Here is a 20,913-nt window from a genome sequence, read left to right on the forward strand (position 1 = left end):
GAGTATTATATAATTTTTTGAAACTAAAATTTTAAGTCCATATTGTTCAATAGGTAAGTTCTTTTTCAACAATCTTTGCCCACAGTTTCACTATACGTATACCAGTGTCTAGTCATTTCATGTGATTACTTATTTAAAAATAAGAATTGTAATTATATCGAATTTGATTCCAAATTATACCTATTTTTGTCTATATAAGTGTATCTGTGTGATGAAAAGTATTTTTTATTTTACAATGTCTGAATAAATTATCTCTTTATATAAAGTCTTTCATTTCCTTTAGTGAGTTAACTAAATGGTACTAAAATAAAAGTCGATTATACAATAACTTATATATTTTATTATTTTCTTTATTTTACACTATGTACAATTAATTAATTAAAGTAAATAAAAATAAGTTTATAACGTAAAATGTCCACAACAGTTTACCATTAACGCTGGATCAGTCGCTCTTATATCACCGCCGACGCTTTGAAAACCACTACAATATCACTAGTTTAAAGGTTCGTAACTTACCACACCGACGCCGAGGCCACCATTTTCAACGGCAACTAGAATTGCATAGATAGACATAAATAACTTAATATTCCTTATCAATGACATTCAATATTACAGTTACATTTATATTCTTAACCCCTATTTTCAAGTTTATGAGAAACGATTTTACCCAACAATCAACACACCCACACTCTAACCTAACGAATATGGAATATTATTTTTCCTGCATTAAAATAACATAAATTTTTGAAAACATTAAAATGAATAAATATTAAATAAAAAAAAAGATATTTGCATGCATGAAAGAAGAAATAGATCTACATATATACTTTACACATAATGGCATCCATAGGCCCTCGGGGATGATACGAAAAGTACGTAGTACAGGAAAAGATTTAATATGAGTAGTGTTGTTTACGTATATTTGTATGCAGGGCAGTGTGTGCGTACGTGTACTTATACGTGTGTGTAGTGTCATTCTTGTTTGGGAATTTTGGGATGAAGGTATTTGCAATCAGGGTCTCTGCAACTGCCGCCAAATTCGAAAGGGCACAGGACGGCATTCGGGTCCTCTTCCCAGCTGAAACGTTATCATTTTAGAAAAATTACGATAGTTTAATGGGACCCGTGGACAGTTTTGATGCATACTTACATCGCAACGCAGGCGGGCGATGTTCGTACGCATATGGCCATCCACATTATATTCAGTTGCGGAAACGATACTTTGAATGTTTATTTACTCTCGTTTTTTTAATACACCTAATGAAGAACATTTGAAAGTGAACACTTTGGTCAAAGTTAATCAAACTTAATTTCCTACGATTTCTATGCTGATGAAAATACCTAATAAAATAATTTACTCTGGAGTACTCAAAAGAAGCACGAAAATATTTTATTGTATTTTTAATGTTTCTGTCTGTTAGTGAACACGTATACGTAGTCTAAGATGTTTTTATAAATAATGAAAATGAAAGTATATATGATTTTAACCTGTCTGGAAATTATATTATTATACTATTAGATAATTTATTTTAAAATCAATATGTTTAAGGATTAATATACTTACTTTTTACATTGCAATGAGTCCAATGGCGATTTATAATCATCTAATTCTGGTTCTAGTATGCAACTAAAACTTTTAGAATTTGGTGAATTTCGGTGGCTGTCTGTATTCTTATCCAAAGTGTAACTGAACATTTTATCATTTATACTTTCTTCGTTAACACTTTTATTTGGACTGAGTTTCTTCAATTCAACTACTTTGTCTTTTTGTGGACTTTTTGGCAATTTCATATTTTTTTTATTATTAATCGTTTCTACTGGAACAGATCTAGGACTAACAGGGGCGGCTTCTTTTTTGAGATCGTTAGCGACAGTCACTTTGACGGACGTCAGAACAGCACAATTTTTGTGTTCCTCGTTCAATGGATCATTTTCTTTTTGTAATTTTACACTCGGCAGTGCATTCTGAATCGACCGCCCTGAAGTTAAATTTTGATTGGAATGTTTAGTTGGCGAACTGAAAAAAATTGTTTAAATTAATTGAAATAATCACAAAAATATTTACAGTTACAGTATTGCATAGAAATACCTTTTCAGGAGCATTTGATGTTGATGCCTAATTTTAGTTAAGCCAATCTGTACGGTTTTTTGTTGTTTTTTATTAATCGTTATTGCAGTCGCAATATTTTTTAATTCAGTGGCAACAATTTTATATCGCTGAGATAATTTTGTTGCCTCCTCTTTCAATTTCAACATTTTCGATGATTCTTCTGCTATCCTTTTTCTGGAATATATTTCGAAATAACAATTAAGAAAATAAAAGATACCTACACCTAATTCGTTTAAGCATGTATTAATACCTCGATAAAGCAATCTTTTCTTCTACTTTTTTAGCAGAAGCTATTTTGGATGCCATTGTGAAATTTCTAGGCTTAAGAGTGTCTTTAGCCACATTGTTTTTCACGTTCATTAAATTTTGCCTAGTTTGTTTCATTTTCTCGAGCTCAGCCATTCGTTTTACTAAGTTTTTATATTCTATCTGTTCCGATTTTGGTAAATGGTTCATGGTCTAAAACAATAAACGTTATTAATTTAAAGGTTAACTTTAAGAATAACATCATATGTTAAAAATCTAACCTTCGCAATAAACTTCTCTTGTGGTTTTGGCACAGGCTCTTGTACAACATCTGGTAGCGTGGTTTTTTCAACTTCTAATCTAGTTGTTTTCAAAAATTGATCCAATTTCTGTTGAAACTCTGCTTGTTCGGATAATTTTATATGCATTTTCGTTAAATTTTTTGTTGCTTCGTGTTCACCTTCAGAATCAGATTCTCCCAATTGGATTATAAATTTCTTTTCCTCAACACTAGCAGCAGGTTGTAAAGAACTTTTCTTTTTCTCAACTTTAGCTGCTTCTTTACCGAGAGCAGAATTCAAAACATTTAGGTCAACTAAATTTGGCAGATTTTTACTTAATGAAGTTAATAATTTAGCTCGTAATAAGTCTTCGTCCTCTTCTAATTCATCTTCTTTACGTAAACTGTTTTTGATATTATTTTCTTCACTACTATTTATCCTAGGACCATTGAATGAACAGACATTTATTAATTCTTTTCCTTTATCTTCGCCTTCAGAGCCAATGTCCATGTCTACAGATTCTATATCGGTATTGTTATCTACATGTAAATCATTTTCCGGTTTGCATATATCAAAATCATTCATATTGGTAGAAAGTCTTTTATGTAATTTTTGTTTCTGTTTCAATTCAATAACTTTTTTCAATAACGTTGATTTAAGGCAAATCATTCTCAGTTCCGCCGTATCACTATCTTCGTCTTCAGATAAAGCATCAGTCTTATGTTCAAGTTTATCATTCATTACTTTTTGGTCATTTTTTGTTTTAACAGATTTGGTTTTAAGTGCATATTGTCGAAGCAATTCTAGGTCTTCATCTGAATTTTCCACGCTGTTTTCTTCTTTTTTATCAATGACACTTGCATCCACAATATCTTTCGGGCTATTTTCAATCTGACTTGACTTTGAAACTTCGTCTGTGCACAAATTAGCTAGATTGTCTGAAGCGTTCGAATTAAGTGTTGCTTTGATGTGGTTATTATCGAATTCTTGATCTTGAGGGCTACTTTTACATTCAGATATAAGATTTTCAGCTTTTGATATGCATAACATCTTAGATAATCTGTCTTTTAATGTTGATGTGTCATTCTTAACAATATTCAAGGCAACTGCATCAGCAAGTTTACGTCTCTTATTTTTGTAATCATCATCAGAAAATTCACTAGCTTCACTATCGCTACTCACTTCCACTTTCTTTCTGTTACGATAAATTTTCTTTCGGTGTTCTTTATTCTTGCCGCATTCTTTATCAGTTTGCTTCAGTCGCTTTTGTCTATGATGTGGTTTGATGTGTTTTTTTTCTTTGGTAATAACAAATTTTGTTTTAAGAAAGCCATCATCTACATCAGTACCAGAAATTTCAGAGAGTCCATACAGTGCATCTTTGTTTCCATGTTCCTTACCTAAAATCCATTTTTTCTCTGTTGCTTAAACTAAATCAATTCACAATAAAATCAACATGCAAGTAACTATATTTTCAATACTAAATACTATATAAGTGATTGATTTAATTATTTTATTTTACAGTAAAAAAAAAACTTTTTTGATTTTTTCTAGTCTATCTATGTTACAGAGAGACCAGAACCCTATCATCAGTTGTCTACTGTCAGTCTTTGTTCGAAATTAGAATTTGGATGAACCGAATATTGTGTTAAATTTTAACTACAACTAAGACTACATAAAAATCACGGATGTATTAAGAGGAACATAAAAAAACCGGATTCATATTTTCTAACTATTTTCGATACAAGTCTCCCAACTGTTACTTGTATCGATCGTATCGATGTATCGAAATTGTCACAACAGAGTGGCTTAAACACTACGAGCTTTCAAATCTGTCGTTTTCCACAATATTAATGCCTGACCCCAGACTGGAGTAAGCATGCTAAACTTGACTTAATATGCAAGATAAAAAGTAACAAAAGCGAACCATAAATGGTGGATTACATGCTTGCCTGATGTGAGTCATCAGGCACTTATAATGTACCTTTATGTACCTCAAAATATGGAGACGGAATGACGGATTGTCAATAATAATGTATGCATACACGAGACAAATAACCATAGTAGAAAATTGGTCAATAAGCGGTATTGTGGAGCAGATTGTGATGTCTCGAACTCCATATAATGCAAACAATTTTGGAAATACATAAGAGATATTGAAATGGCAGCTTTCGATTATCTTATCGTCATTATTTAGATAGGGACTGCAAATTATTATGATGAAACACAAAGCACGGAAGATGTGATATAGCTACTAATATATATAATTGGAATACCTATTATATTTTGTAAAAACTCAAACAACAAATATTATTGTTTCGATAAGTAGTCCTGCAATGTTATTAGTGTTTAATACCCTGTCCAACACGTCATTCGCTTTTTGAGAGGTGTAACTAGTGCGGTGAATGTAACACTTTGATTGTCGATTGGATTATTGGGTCTAGCATTAAATAAAAAAAAAGTTGTTGGCGTTTTCTATGCCTTGGGTTTATAATTATTAAACGAAAAAAAAAAAATCGTTACATTACCTTTAACGTAGTGGTAGAAATTTTTCGACTCACATAACCCATTAGCATAAACCATTAGCAATTTTTTAACATGTATTCAGAATTGTGTAATTTATAAATTTAAATATTTCAGTAGTTTTTTTTTTAATTATTATTATTTGAGTAGTTTTTAAATAGTATAAAGCTATGAATTTCGAATAATTTATTTGCAGTGTATATTTGCTTCGATAATGTTACTATGTGCTACAGAATGTAACTACATTTGATGCATGTCAATTAAGTATCGTGCTTAAAAAGTCATTTATATTGTATTTTTTGTATTCCTCTAAATATTTCCTCAACTTTATTTTATGCAGTGAGTAAATAAGCAATGAAAACATCAAAGTGAAATTAAAGACACAATAAATAACCCAAGCAAACTTACATTGTATTTATGAGACTAAGTAATAAAAAATATTAAACAGTTTAAAAAGCGATAAATCAAAAGGAAAAGAATTAAACTTCTCCAAGAGCTTTAAATTCACTATGAGAATACCAGTCAGATTTATAAAAATCTTTTTGTATTTAATAGGATGACAATTTTACGACATAGGTTTGTGGACAATCAAATGGGCCACCTGAAGTTAAGTGGTCCATTGCTATTTTATTTATAAGAAATATTAACCATTCCTTACGGCATAAATGGGCCCCAAACCTTGAGAACTAAGATACTATGTCCCTTGTGCCCATAGTTACACTGGCTCACTCACCTTTCAAACGGGAACACAACATTACTCAATATTGCCATTTGCTGTATGTTACACCTACCCAGAAAGACTTGCACAAAGCCCCACTACCAAGTAGATTATAGGCTATTTCACCATAACAGTAACAGCATTATTCAATGAAGATGAAACCACATGGAGCACATTTTTTTTTTTAATAAAGTTTTCAGAATTACTATTAAATTTGAAGTTCAAAATTTAAGTTACACAATGCAATCAGTGAGTGCTTTATTTCTTCAATCAGTTATTTTGATTTATTTTATAAGTATTTAGAACAAATACTTACCAGAGTAAATAATATGTTTAATTAAATTATAATTTAAATGATTCTTTTTTTATAATTTATCTGCTGATGGGGGATAGAAGGTTTAATTTATTCACTAAGTTAATGAGTTAAAGATTTTTTGAACATTCATTGCCTAAGAGGGAAAAATTTAGGATGAAACTTTGTATGAGAGCTGATTATTTTTAAAAGTTATAGGATAATTGGTATTGGGCTGTTTGTGTGTGAAAGATGGTCGATAAAGCGATTTTGAAAATTTATTTAAATTTATTTAAAATTTTGAAACACGAAATTTTTTTAAGTTCAAATTTAAGAAACTAAGAATTTTTTGTTTAAATTTTTCAGTGTTTACCGATGGCATATCCGATTGGCTATATGGTTAGTTAAATTAAGACATTAATTTGATGTACCCATATTGGCACATTTAGTGACTTAATAATGATTGAGTTCAATTCTTATTTCTCTTCAAATAAAAGGAAAAATAAGAGAGAGTATCTACTACATGTAAAGCACAATGATGCATATACCAAGTTTGCCATGAAAGCAGTTATGAAAATTTTAAAGAGTTAAAAGAAGTGTCTTTATATTTAATGTAACTTTTTTTTGTTTAGTTTTCCTATGTTGATTTTCACAAAACATCTGTTATTTTTGGCTTTTATAAAAATGTTTTTTTTATAAGGTATGACTGTTACAAAATGGTTCATAATCAAATAAGCTTTCATTATTTTTATATGATAATGTCGTACTGATTGAAGGTCATAATAATACTCAACGCAGATCAGCACAAGTACCTGACCCGATTGATGTCCTCTTGGCTTCCTTACGTTCCAATGCGTTATTATAGTTTTCTAAAACCTTCAACCTCTGCCTTAATAGAAACTCTTCGTCAGATGATATATCAGAGAGATAATCCACTTCATCCACAATTTCTCCTTCTTCCATTTCCGAATCAGCATTAGCTGATGGTAAATCGACGCAGGCCATTTTATCTCTTCGAAGAAAAGCAACAAATCACAAAGATTTATGCATTAATAACTTAAACATACATTAAGTTATAGTAAAAAGTGATTAATATTATTTTAACAGACTCCTGAATTCTCTTAAAATCGACTATATATGAAATTCTTCTCGTCAAAGTCCACAACTGTCAAAGATTCAGATGATACTTGATACAGATAATCAAACTATAAAGTTACTAGTACATTATCTGTTTGATAAAAAAATGATCAAGTGATTCAAGCCAGTGATATAAAATAAAATTATACACGAAAACTGTTTCGAACATGTTTAGTTCAATTAAATTAACATAAGGAAAAAAAGGATAAGTACTACATTATTTTATTTTATTTTACGCTTTACAATATTCATGTTGTCAATAGCCACTTTTGTAATTTTACAATGCAGTAGTGTAGACTTTAGTGCAAACGTTGCACTAACACAGGTGACCTTAAAAAAATAAATAAAATATAATATTTTCATAACATTGTCCTTATCAACACTTATAATATAATAATATAAATCAGTAATTAATAATCTTTTTTATTGTGATTTACTATAATAAAAGTTTACAGCTGAAAAGATTTTTGTAACATTAAAATGTTATTATAATTATTGAACATATACATTTATATACATTTGGTTGTATGTTGTTATTCTTTTGACTTGTCAGATGGAAAATGTAATCAAATAAATGTCTGTCAACGACAAATGTCAGGAGGGTAGCAAACTGAAACTATCAATAAAAACAAATCATTTTTTACCTAGAAGGAATACTAAAATAAAAAAAACAGTATGCATGAAGACGAGAGCTGTAAATTTGCAGCATGTACATTCTTTGCCAAAAATCATCCGGGAGAGTCGTGTGGTAGCAATGGGTTACCTTTAACACCTAGTTCTATTACAATACTGGGTAGATCTCAGCGACTACTAACAATTGAACATACCAACTTGTGTACATATCTCGATATTATAAGAGGCAAACATGGTGAGTTATATTCGAAAATTGTTAACAAATAACACCTTAACCATTTCTTTTGTATACGTTGTCCCACCTTCACGAAAAAAGTAAAAAATGTTGTAGTCCTTAAACACACAATATAATTATTATATGCACAAATTTTGCTGCAACAATAAAGCATTGAATACATTTTCCAACCACTTCCAACATTTTCTAGAATAAACCAACAATAATTTTCATAGAAAATAACTAAATGTCAGACATATGATAATTATTTAAATCAAAGCTATGCAATGTTTTATATTTTATAGTACATTTGAATTTTTATACTTTCAGAAAGAATCATTGTAGTTGCAGAAGTGATTGGGAAGTCTTTAGCTGAATATTCATCTAAGTTTTCATATGAAGAGATAATAAATATATCACTGCAAGTAACAAATGCAATGATGTTCCTTCACAAGCAAGAAATAACCCACAGGACATTGTCTGATGATAATATTTTATTGGATAGTAGTGGTCGAGTGAAATTGTTTAACTATGGAATGTATTACATGACAAATGAAGGAAATGAAGTACCATTCCCACTAGGGTATATCTATAGCTTATATTTTAGTAGTAGGCTAGGTTCATATTTCTGTAAAAACATAATTTCTATTAACACTTTGAGTCTCTACTTGACACAATATCTATGTTATGGTATTTTAATGGGTATAGTTTTCAAGGACCCACACTTTATGTATTAATATTTCTAAGAATATTATGACTGTATGATGATGAATTGTTAAGTATTGTTGTCTGTAAGTGGAAATGCGATTCTTTGACAAAATAAATTCTTTAGCCTTTAAAAAGAAGCTCCTAGTAGGACAAAAAACTTAAAAAATGTTTTTTCCGTATTCTGTATAAATTTTAGAAACAACATGAGTGTTTCTTACATTTATTGCTTGTTATTCATAACTGAAAAATGATTAGTTACTGGTATACAATAACATAATAAGTTTTTCTATACCATCAATTGTATAGTATGTATTTGTAGATTACCAAGATATCTCAGTCCTGAGACTATTTTGAATGGTGGTGGACCAGCAGCCGATGTCTGGACTTTTGGTATTATCCTTTTAGAACTATGCATAGGAAAATTATGGAAAAATATAAAGCCAGGTCCTACACTGAGAAGAATACTAACTCTGGTTCATGCCAATAATCCTGCGGAAAGGATAGCCCGGGAACATGACTGTCTTGAAGCCTATAAGGTATATTTGCTTTTATGGAAAATCTTTATATTAATATTAAATACTCTTATAACAATGTATTAAATTTTTTCAAACTATTAAAATTTTAAATTTCTAAAGAAAAATAATTTATGTTATAATTAATCTTATTTATAAATAAATTTATGATTCTGAGACCAATTTAATCTTCTATAGTATATGATATATATATATATATATATATTTATGGCATTTGTTGGCGGACGAGCATATGGGCCACCCGATGATAAGTGGTCACCACCGCCCATAGACAAAGATGCTGTAAAAAAATATTAACCATTCCTTACATCACCTATGCGCTACCAGCCTTGGGAACTAAGATGTTATGTCCCTTGTGCCTGTGATTACACTGGCTCACTCACCCTTCTAACTGGAACACAACAATACAGAGTATTGTTATTTGGCGGTAGAATATCTGATGAGTGGGTGGTACCTACCCAGACAGGCTTGCCCAAAGCCCTACCATCAAGTATATTTTTTAATCAAATTTTAATGTGGGTAAAAAAAAACTAGATATCTAAAATTGCGTGTAATGAAAATGTTTTTACAGGAAATACCAGAAACAGTAAGAAATTTGATAGAGAAATGTCTTAAAATATATCCCAGCGAAAGAGCAACATTTGAAGAATTAATTGAAGACCTGTCAAAAATTAATAGCAAAACACTAGAAGATATAAAGCAACCTCGTGGCCTTATGGGGTGTAAGTTACAGTACTTGTATTACTGGTGGCAGCTCACAGGGGGGGATATACAAGCTGAACTGAAAAAGAATGGACTCATAAAAAATAGTCCACCAATATTATCTATGCCTATGTAAGTAAAATATTTTGCATATTGATATCATAAAATAAATTCCAGCCAAAGTTAAATTTCAGACCTGTCAGGATTGCATCTCTCATTACCTGAACTAACTTTAATACAAAATGTTTCTTTCCTAGTTTGAAATTTAGTAAAGTTTAAAATAAAATACATCAGTCAATAGACAGACCAACCAACATTATCCTAGAAGTACCTGATCCTATCAAACAGCATAAATGTTGCCTTGCTAAACACCCTAGTCTTTTATTATATGAAGATTTGACCATATTATTATACATGCATATCTGATATATAAATTTAAAACTAAATATTATATATTGTATATACGTAATAAAAAAAAAAAAAATTCAATGAGAGTTATAATCATATAAAATTTTTTTCAGAGCTATTCTTCTAGATGGTGGTACAATAGGAGGAAAGACGGGGGCTCTTTTTGATCGACGAATTGCCAAGTACAGTTTAGATTTACTCAAGAATCGCCTAAGTCACATTCCCCCTCAGGACTTCTACCCATTGATGCACGAGAGGAGAAAGGACTATGATGCTGTCGCCTTACCTAAGATAATTAGAGAAAGAGACACTGAATATCAGTTTTATAGATTGCTCTGGTTTCAAAGGCTATTACATGTGAGTACAATATCAGTCCTTAAATCCATTCGCCGTCTGTCCTAGTGCTAAAAGTATGCCTTATAAATTAAGCATATTATGAAGTTTATTAGAAGTAACACATACAATCCATGTAGTATACTGATATATCTTGGCTCATACATATGAGTAAATTAGCATCATCATCCTCCTGCCCTTATCCCAATTTTACTTGGAGTCGGCGCAGCATGTCTTCTTCTTCCATACTTCTCCGTCGGACGTCATCTCACAAGTAACATTCTTTCTAACCATATCGTCTTTCACACAATCCATTCATCGTTTCTTTGGTCGTCCCCTACCTCTATATCCATCCACATCCATTCTCAAAACCTTTCTCACAACATGGTCCTCATTCCTTCGCATAACATGCCCATACCATGACAGCCGGTTTCCAGATAGCTTCTCGGTTACCGGTACCACTTTCAAACTTCCTTTTATGTACTCATTCCTTACTCTATCCATGTGCATAACACCACACATTCTCATCTCCGCCACATGCAATTGTCTTTCAGTCATCCCTTTTGTAGCCCAACACTCTGATCCATATAGAATAGCAGGTCTGACCTTGGTATTTTAAATCTTCCCCTTAAGTTTAAGGGGAAAAAAAATTAGCAATCTAATAAAATGTATTTTTATATAAAAAACTGCTCTTTATTAACAAGTCTAAATACAATGATAAATTAATTTCGAAATCATTACGAATCTTCAGAGTTAATAATATACGAGCACACGCAGACGCAAAAATACACACGCGCACACTTGTACATATTGTTCGTTTTTTTTTTACTAAATATTGTTTTATTTTTGCAAAATTAAATAACTAATAATATCATTCTTACCACTTAGGGTTATCCATATACAACTCAATATATAAGAACTGAAGCAGAAATAGATATCCCGCCTCTAGAGAGGGGGGACGTATGGGCGGCTCTGCTGGGTGTGGTGGGGGATATTGAGGACCAATACGAGAGAATAGACAAGGAAACACCTACACCCACAGACAGACAGGTATTCGGTATGAAAGTGATAAATGAACTAAATATTTTATAAAGTTTAATCTGTAAGGAGTGGTAAAGTCATTTCCATTTTTTCCGCAGTCGAAGAAGGTTTTTTTTTGTATGTATGTATAATTAATCATTTTGGAGACTTTTTTTTTTTTTTTTAAATAGCAACACATTTGTCAGTGGTTTTAAAAAATTTAAAGCCCTTCACTGTAAACATGTATAGTTACTAATACATTTCTTCACAGATTCATTATTATTTACAGACAATTACGGTATTTTTATTGATGTTTTAGAGAATATATGGAAGATATATTTTATATAATCATGAGTATTAATTAAGACTAAAAGTTTCTGAAAGTGACTGAAACTTTTAGTCATTAAGATTTGAACCTTATTTGTGTTGTAAATAGAGTCCTATTTCAGATCGATGTAGATATACCTCGGTGTCACCAATACTGCTGGTTGCTTTGCGGTTCGGCTGGTCATAGGACATTGAAAAGGTTGCTTAAAGCTTGGCTGTTAACCAACCCACAATACGTATACTGGCAAGGATTGGATTCGTTGACAGCTCCCTTTTTATATTTAAACTTTTGTAATGAAGGTAAGTGATGAGAACAGTCTAACAATTCTATTAAGCGATAAAATAATTTAAAGCTCATGTCGAAAAAACATAGATAAATACGACATATTACTCAATACAAGTTATCAAATATAAATAAACGTGGACTTAGTATTTGTTGATTTCTAGGCAGAATATATAAAAATTTTAAAGTACTTTACTGGTATACTCTGTAATTAAAATGGTGGAAAACTACTGAGTTTCTTGCCGGTTCTTCTCGGTAGAATCTACTTTTCGAACCGTTAATCGCTTTACGTTTAATTCAACACTAAAACACAACTAAGGAATATTTTGATTTTGAAACCTGCCTTTGCTATTTATAGTAAAAATGTACGTTTTTACATTTATAAAATATATTTAACGAATAAAACTTGAAATAATATATTTGATTTTATATATATATGTGTAATTGTATATATATATTTATAGTAATATATATATTTTAAAATATATATAATTGTAAATTTAGAAATTACAGAAATAAATGTTTTTGAAAGTATTGAAATAAAATAATTTCACACGTTTTTTTTCGTCTGAGAGAGAAGGCATTTTGTACTTCTGCCTTTTTTAAAAAAAAAAACTATACGTAGTATGCGAAATTGTAAGCAGCACCAAGGTGTAAACAGATTTCACTTCAATCATTTAAGTGGAATTATTTATAGAAGACTACGTAATAAAATACATATATATCATACAATCTATTGAATACGTAAAGTTCTACACCTGGAGTCGTATTTACACTAATTGCTAAGAACACAACAATTGTTAAAATTATTCAAAATCGATGCCAGAAAAAAGTCGTGGTCGTACAACTTGCATGCCAATCATATCTATATGATGAGAATATAGATATAATGATGATTTATGTATATGATAGGATGGATAAAATGTCAATCCAACCGTCAATTCGTATATGACATATGTATATTAAACTTGTGTTACCTTTTGCAGCCCGAGCATTTGCCTGTTTATCAGCTTTCGTACCAAAGTTTCTCCACAAATTCTTCTTGAAAGACAATAGCGCTGTGATCAAGGAGTACTTGGCAAAGTTCTGGCAAATGACAGCGTTCCACGAGCCAGAGTTGGCAACGCATTTACACGATATCAACTTCGTGCCGGAGCTCTTCGCTATACCTTGGTTCTTGACTATGTTTTCACGTAAGTTAGAAATTACAGTAATTGAATATTCAACGTTTATGGTCCGTTTCAAATACAAATTACTTTTGACTCTGTAATTTATTTCTCGAATTAAATTACTCAATTTAAGATGCCGGATATTTTAAAGTTTTTAATATATTATTTTGAGACAGCTTAGTTTTGAATGTTTAGTTAAATTTGAGAATAATAGAATCGATTATTCGAAAGAAATACAGCAAAAAAGTGTGCGTTGAAGAAAAATTATTTTAATTGTACGTCTCAACCACCCTGGGTAAAAGAAGTCTTTTTTTTATAAATAGTTCAATCCATCCGATTTTGGCTTCCCTTTCTAGAAATAGTGAAGTTTCGCGTGTAGACAAACTATGTAGGTACTAAACTTATTTGACAAGACTAAAAGTTTGCTATAGAATAACAAATATGTATTCCAAATACCCAGCCTAGTCCTATTCGCGTAAAAAAAAATATTTTTGCTCTTATTAAGTTGTAAATTTGTTTAGATAAAAATCTGATATACTTAATGTTAGACTAATATGAATAAAAGCCGCTGGTTTATTCCGTTATATATGTTAATCACTTTTTTATGTTAACATGCCATTCGGTAAATATATTTGGATTTGGTCGTTTCACCACGAATTGAAGTTAAACTTCTTTAAAAGCAAATAGTAACATTTCAAGGTCAAATTCGATCGCAAATTTTCTAAATGTAACGTTCGAAAAAATCGTTTGAGTCATATCATCTTAGTTTCCCAGGTTAGTGGCTTTGACGATGTAAGAAATGGTTGATATTTCTTACAAAGCTAATGTCTAGGGGCTGTGGTTAACACTTACCAACACGTGGCCTATTTATTCGTTCTACCCACTTTAAATGAAATAACACCTCTCAAGTCTAACGCGTAGAGTTGTTACAATCGCTAATTATTTCAGTTCTGTTTTAGACGTATTCCCATTACATAAAATCGTCCATTTATGGGACGCCCTTCTGGTGGAAGGACCTTCATTGCCTCTGTTTATGGGTGTTGGAATTCTGAGGCAGTTGAGAGACACGTTGCTGGATTCAGGGTTCAATGAATGCATTCTTTTGTTCTCCGATCTGCCTGAAATCGATATCGGAGAGTGTGTTAAGGTGCGTATACATTTTTTATCGAAATTTCTAGAATTTTATACCATATTAAGAGTTGCTAGTTTTTGAGTGTTGAACTCTTCATTTATATTGAATTCGAAATATGTTCGATTCGTTTCGTAATACTTAGATATATTTTTGATACTTTTCCGTTTAAACTTAATCATTAATAAAAGTTTATAATTAGTATTTAATATATATATAACAATAAATGTCGAAGTGTTGTTGTATATATTATAAATTAGAATGTATATTCAGTTTATTAATTAATAAAAAAAAACTTTTAACTTGTATATAATACAAAGTAATGGTAACAATATAATTTAAAATTCAAATCGTGTGTAAAATATTCGTCCATGCCGTCGGCCAATGACCGAAATGGCGGGTTGTTAATGAAATAATAAAAAGTGTTTTATTATTAATTTATATCATGGTAAGTGCCTACTTAATTATAACTGTACATTTTAATATGTTTGACGATTTAGTGTGTTTAATCCGGTATTTCATAATATGAGGATACAAATTTAACTGGTTAAAAGGATCGAGAATTATCATTTAGCACAGATTATTTCGTTCTAATGAAAGTATAGCACAAAATTAATAATAAATATCATTAATAATTTTAAAAGAATCTTTTTATTTCCAATATAACTGTTTTTTTTTTTATTTAATTAGCATCGAGCCCTATAGTATTCAGTTCGAAAAACGAATGGATGTTATTTTTTTATGTAAATACACTGAAATAAATTTTGATACTCAACATAGAGTGAAAATAAAGTTTAAAATACCTTTTTGTACATAGCAACACTGACACTTTATAGCATGACTTATTACGAGATACGGCGCTGATCTTTATTATACGCGAGTGATTATTTGGTGTTATCAAATGTTGTCACGGTTATGTTTAGGTATTAAAATGAATAATTTTATGGAACATAATATTTTTGTTACCGTATTATTTATTCACTGAACGACTCATTCAGTACTTTTCCCCTCACTAGTTAAATTCTAAAGTAATGTCAATTCGAGGTGATAGTTGTTTATTTTGTCATTAATTCGAACAATATTTATATACGTACTGTACAAGTATAAATTACTTAAGACCAAAGTTAAACTTGGTTTTTACACTTGGCGGTAGGTATCCATCCACTCGCTGTACATTCTGCCGGAAAGCAGCAATACTTAATATTTTTGTGTTCCGGTTTGAAAAGTGAGTGAGCCAAAGCTATTACAGGCACAAGAGTCATAATATCTTAGTTCCCAAGATTGGTGGCGCATTGGTGATGCAAGGAATGGTTAACATTTCTTATAGCGCTAATGTCTGTGCGCGGTGCTGACCACTTACCATCCGATGTCCCATTTACCCGTCCGTCTACCTTTAACGTAAAAAAGAAATAAATAATTTAGAGGTAAAGATTTTATTATATAATTACGACATCTTCGTATCATAAACCAATTATTAAGAATACTTAACTCCGTTTAAATTATTTTTATTCGCTGTTATTGTGAAATTTCAATGTTTATATGGTATATGTCAAAGATAGCATAAAATAATCTCATGTGATGGTTCATTCATTCAAATATGTACTTCTACGAACAAATTCTTAATAATTAAGGATTAAATAAAATTAAAATGTAAGCGGCTGAAGTTCAATAAAAGCGAATAATAATAAATCGATATCAAAATATTCTTTATTCAAGAAGACTCATGAAACCGGTTCGGAAAGTAGATTACACCGAGGTAACCGGCAAGAAACTCAGTAGTTACTCTTTTCCACCATTTTTATTAATGTTAATATCAAATAAGTACGATATTGTCACAATTATGAAGCGCGAATTCGTTTTATTTCACAATATGTTTCGCTCAATTCAAGTCTGAATTGAACTTAGTGATTAAACTTGAGACCTGTCATTAATGCCCATAACGTGAACAAAACTCGTAATTAAACCATAGAGCATATTCTACCGACTTTATGACAGAGCAACAATTTGTAATTTACCGTATAGTTATATTTTAGCCCTTATGGCTTTGTGATAAGATCTTACGTAAATGTTTAAGTGATATTAGATATCTGTTGTGGTATTATTAAGCAGCGTTAAGTCGTTTTTGTAGATGAAGAAGTCACGAGTACTATTTAGACAAAAACACTTCAATGTATTTGATATTTTTTTGCTTTCGTTCAAATCTATTAAAACAACGTAATGATCAATAATTATAATTGTTATCATTAATGTATCTCAAGTTAATTTCTGTTTCCGTATCATATAGTATTGACTTATAATAATTGTTACATTTTAATTCAGGAATCGATTGACATGTGTCGTATTTCACCAAGAAGCATAAGTTATAGAAGATTCACAAATGAACCAGAAATGAAGGATCCCATGGTAAGTTTAATCACTAATACAATTATTTATTTTTGCTGATATATAATTATATATTCTCATTTTTCAAGTATTTACAATAATACAAACTTTAGAGCTATAGCAAATTCCAATGGCAGTAGGAAAGAGGATACAAACCTTAGATTTACGTATATCATGCGATATGCTAATAACTCAGCTATATTGTGCACTAATAAAAGTTTGTGATTAATATATATCTTTATTTATAATCCAACACTATTACACTTAACCACTCATTCCCACAATTTTACTTCCTAACTTCCGATAACAGTTTCGTCGACGTTCAAAACGCCATTTTTTCGCAAATCCATAGTTAATATCATAGATTAATCAAACTTCTCGACCAATGATATCGCGTCAATTTGCTGTCAAATGTTGTTTGTTTGTTTTTTTTTCCTGTTATGGTTGGAGTATATATAATTATTATATATTATATTTTATCGTTGTTTTTCTATTACATATTTTTCATTATCATACGTAGATCTACACTATGATTGTATTTCATTTTTGGTGATTAATTAAGAGCTATTCCGTAAAAACAAACTGCAAAATCACTGCAGAACACTATCGTGAAATGCCAGGAAGTGATATTACGTGACATTGACGTTAATAATTATAACCTTTAAAGGATACAATCATAAAAATAGCGTAAGAGGGTTTATCACGAGTGAAATACGAAATGATATCTATACAGACTTTGACTGCTTGTCCAGTTTCGCTTGGAGCGGGCTTTCGACTATGGTAATCGTAATCTTCCCTAATACTATAAATGCAAACTATTCCTACTAAAATATACCTTCGATCATCGAAATTTTACATTCACGTTGACAGAGAACATCATAGGGTACTTAACATCTGCTCCCTCCTTCATACGATGGCGAGGTTGCGGGCGATGTCTAGTCAAGTAAACAAATGTCAATTATGTAAAGCTACCATCGACCGTTACGGAATGTGATCCTAACTTGCATACCTAGCGTGATAGGTTAAATACGAATTTGGCTTGTAATTGCAGGTGAAATATCGAGCAATGGGTCTCATTGGAATATCCTATTTTATTTAGTCGATAGGACATGCTGATCTTAAATGAAGATCACGTTTTTAAATCTGGCAAAGTTCTACTGAATTTTCTTTATTCTATCTATGGTCATCAGTTTGTAACAGAGCAGTATGGGGGTTTTAAATGTATATCGCAAATTAAATAATTCCTACTACTGTTAACAAAATGTATTAGAACTTTTAAAAATAGGTTTTCTCCGAAAAATCTTAAGGACTTTTATTTGTATTTCTGTGTATAGTAAAAAATATAACATTATGACGTCACAAAGTTATCAATTATAACAAAAAAAACAAATGAATATTTATTACGAATTTTCAGTACGCAATTTCCTTATAGTTAATTATTTAATCTTCACTCATTCTATTCTTAGCATCGAGTAATTAATGTGTCATAACGATGCATTAGGTAACTACCGAGTTTATATTGTCGTTGCTAAATTGACAGATTGTTAATAATGAACACTGTACAGATATTTTTATTACTGTACCTATTATATACAGGTTGATGTTTTTTGAATAGACGATTTCGTTTTATTTTTTATTAATAAAATTGAGATAGGCTTTTTATCGTGCTGTATGTATAAATGCAAAAATAAATGATCGACTTCCGTCATTACCACAAACTCAACTGACAAAATTGTTGAAAACTAAAAATCCATAGAGTAGCTATTGGTATTTTCAGGACTAAGGTACTTTTAAAAACTAATACATTTTTAAGGTCTATTTGACCTAGTTATATGTTAAATGTACCTAAATGAATGTCTCGGGTGATTTTTTTTTTGGATTTTAATTTTAATACTGTATTGTTTTTTTAGGATATAGTCGAAGTTCCATTGGATGTGCTGTTGTCTGAAACATGCTCTCGTATAAGTCTCGCCGATTTCTTCTCATTGACATGCCAAGATAAATGTTGTGTAGTTGACATAAGATCGAATTTGCTGTAAGTAAAATTTTATTTATCTATTAGAGATCCGCATTGGTTTCGCACGGGTGCTGTTTATTAATAAAGAATACGATATGATAGAAATAAAATTGATACCCTATAACACTCAGGGACGACGTAACTTTATAGTAATGACAATGTTTTTAGAATTGTATCATTATTTCCGGAGAGTACCCCCTATATACAAACAAACCAATTTTACCTCATTATAATATATTATAATATTATTATAAATACTTTTTAAATTGTTTGTCTAGACTGACTAAACTACTGATTTTACTAAGCTGAATTTTGGAACAGAGGTTATTTTATAACGTAAGCATTTTATCTTTCGGAAGGGGATTTGAGCTCTCCCCATTTCACTCTTTATGAATTTTAGCTTGTTCTATAATATAATTGTAAGTTTTTCGTAATTATTTAATTTCAAATATGTTTATGATCGCTATTGTCGAAAGGTAATTTTATCATTTGACAATTTTTTTTTTCATATGTTTACGTAATTTAGATATTGTTTATAAAAATATATTATTCGTACCTTTATACCTTTGTGTTAATTAATAACTCGTTTTAAAAGGATATTTATTTTGGTCAAGATTATGTCCTTGCAGGTCATATACGAGTATGTTTCGCAGATTGAAGTTGTTATTCTCGTTTTGTTCGCAAAAAATCAATCATATTAATCGTAGCGTAGGAAAAATACTAGAATCTGACTAAATGTTATATGTGTTTCAATATAAGGGTTTCGGAGTTCACGTAATTGGGTGTTTGATTAATTGTTTTTGTCTAATGAAATAGAAAGATCAGATTCAATGATTTTGTTTTATAAGGATACTATTTTATTCTCATAATAATACAAAAGTTAAATTATATTAAAATAAAATATATGTTTAAAACTATGTAACTATAACGCGACAGTTCTCGAGCGCATCCGACGTCAATTATAAAACATTAAGACGAGTGCTTGAAGAATATGTTTTTTTTTTGTCTAGATACGAAAAGAGTTGTATAGAGGGTAGTATAAACGTGCCCTACAGCGGGGTACACCTTGGACAGCACGAGCTCAAGTCTCTCGGAGCTCATCCGAACAAGGTGCTGACCGAAGCTATCCGACAGAAGAAGATTATCGTTGTTGCTTCAGCGGAGGACGAGACAGCTCAATTAGTGAGTGTAAAGGTTTTATAGTACTTTTTGTTTTGCTTTTTAGAAGTGGTTGGGCATTGTGAATTGTAAGAAACCGAAGATTGCGGATTTTCTAAATTCTCGGCGGTCCTTCACCGCAGATCGTGAGGAGTCCTGCGTGTTTGGGATAAAGATGTTGTATGTGTGTAATATGTATTCCACAATCCGCATCGGGGCAGCTTCATGGGATACGTTCCAAACTTTTTCCTCAAAAGAAGAAAAGTCATAGGCCCAAATGTGTGACATTGACGCTTTGTTTTTGTTTGTAGACTTTAAACCAAAATACAGCAATACAAAGTTGTACAATTTCTGTGGTTTCTATCCCGTAGTTCAGCGACTACCTCGTGAAGTGCGGAGTGTCGCGCGTGTGCGTGCTGCACGGCGGCGTGTCTGCGCTGCACACGCACGTGCCCTCCCTGTTCGGCGTGCCTAAGAAGACCGCTCATAAGTAAACTCGCGAAACGAATAAACGATTTACATTTTGCTATTAAGAGATAACAATAACTCATTGATCATATGCATATAAAGATTTTTTTTGTTGACGGTAC

At 31.0% G+C, this 20,913-nt stretch overlaps 3 protein-coding genes across 7 annotated transcripts in view; 2 read left to right on the top strand and 1 right to left on the bottom strand.

Annotated features, from left to right (window-relative positions):
* The window catches only part of LOC135194112 (putative uncharacterized protein DDB_G0285869), a 317,179-nt gene that overhangs the window by 158,075 nt on the left and 138,191 nt on the right, over positions 1-20,913 (top strand). The window lies entirely within an intron of this gene.
* LOC113397248 (myosin-2 heavy chain) lies at positions 318-7,346 on the bottom strand. Of its 5 annotated transcripts, none has more exons than XR_010309650.1 (7): positions 6,983-7,346; positions 2,638-4,037; positions 2,361-2,569; positions 2,090-2,284; positions 1,565-2,017; positions 1,151-1,257; positions 318-551 (listed from the first exon to the last, which is right to left on the bottom strand). XR_010309650.1 is itself a non-coding variant. In XM_026635523.2 (6 exons), exons 1-6 carry the CDS (start codon positions 7,173-7,175, stop codon positions 1,203-1,205), a joined length of 2,505 nt encoding a protein of 834 aa, XP_026491308.2. In that variant the 5' UTR covers positions 7,176-7,346; the 3' UTR covers positions 318-1,202. The 5 variants fall into 5 exon arrangements, 2 of the variants coding, with proteins under 2 accessions (XP_026491308.2, XP_026491307.2); XR_003368819.2 differs by having other exon boundaries at positions 318-1,078; XR_003368818.2 differs by lacking the exon at positions 1,151-1,257 and adding an exon at positions 833-1,078 and having other exon boundaries at positions 6,983-7,345.
* Positions 7,971-20,840, top strand: LOC113397250 (TBC domain-containing protein kinase-like protein). Its single transcript, XM_026635527.2, has 13 exons — positions 7,971-8,175; positions 8,485-8,737; positions 9,182-9,398; positions 9,967-10,229; positions 10,619-10,862; positions 11,727-11,888; positions 12,308-12,485; positions 13,455-13,661; positions 14,597-14,784; positions 17,086-17,169; positions 19,059-19,183; positions 20,176-20,347; positions 20,695-20,840. The coding sequence occupies exons 1-13, from the start codon at positions 7,983-7,985 to the stop codon at positions 20,815-20,817; spliced, it is 2,409 nt and encodes an 802-aa protein (XP_026491312.2). The 5' UTR covers positions 7,971-7,982; the 3' UTR covers positions 20,818-20,840.

This window comes from Vanessa tameamea, chromosome 3 (assembly GCF_037043105.1).
Source record: "Vanessa tameamea isolate UH-Manoa-2023 chromosome 3, ilVanTame1 primary haplotype, whole genome shotgun sequence".
In the NCBI taxonomy this organism is placed as follows: Eukaryota; Metazoa; Arthropoda; class Insecta; order Lepidoptera; family Nymphalidae; genus Vanessa; species Vanessa tameamea.

Excerpts from the sequence above, each read along its gene's own strand:
- LOC113397250 (XM_026635527.2), top strand. The coding sequence starts at position 7,983 with ATGCATGAAGACGAGAGCTGTAAATTTGCAGCATGTACATTCTTTGCC. Across the intron at positions 13,662-14,596 it reads GTTCTTGACTATGTTTTCAC|ACGTATTCCCATTACATAAA; the intron begins GTAAGTTAGAAA and ends GTTCTGTTTTAG. Across the intron at positions 20,348-20,694 it reads AGGACGAGACAGCTCAATTA|TTCAGCGACTACCTCGTGAA; the intron begins GTGAGTGTAAAG and ends TCTATCCCGTAG.
- LOC113397248 (XM_026635522.2), bottom strand. The coding sequence starts at position 7,175 with ATGGCCTGCGTCGATTTACCATCAGCTAATGCTGATTCGGAAATGGAA. Across the intron at positions 2,570-2,637 it reads AAGAGAAGTTTATTGCGAAG|ACCATGAACCATTTACCAAA; the intron begins GTTAGATTTTTA and ends TTATTGTTTTAG. Across the intron at positions 1,079-1,564 it reads GACTCATTGCAATGTAAAAA|CTGGGAAGAGGACCCGAATG; the intron begins GTAAGTATATTA and ends ATAACGTTTCAG.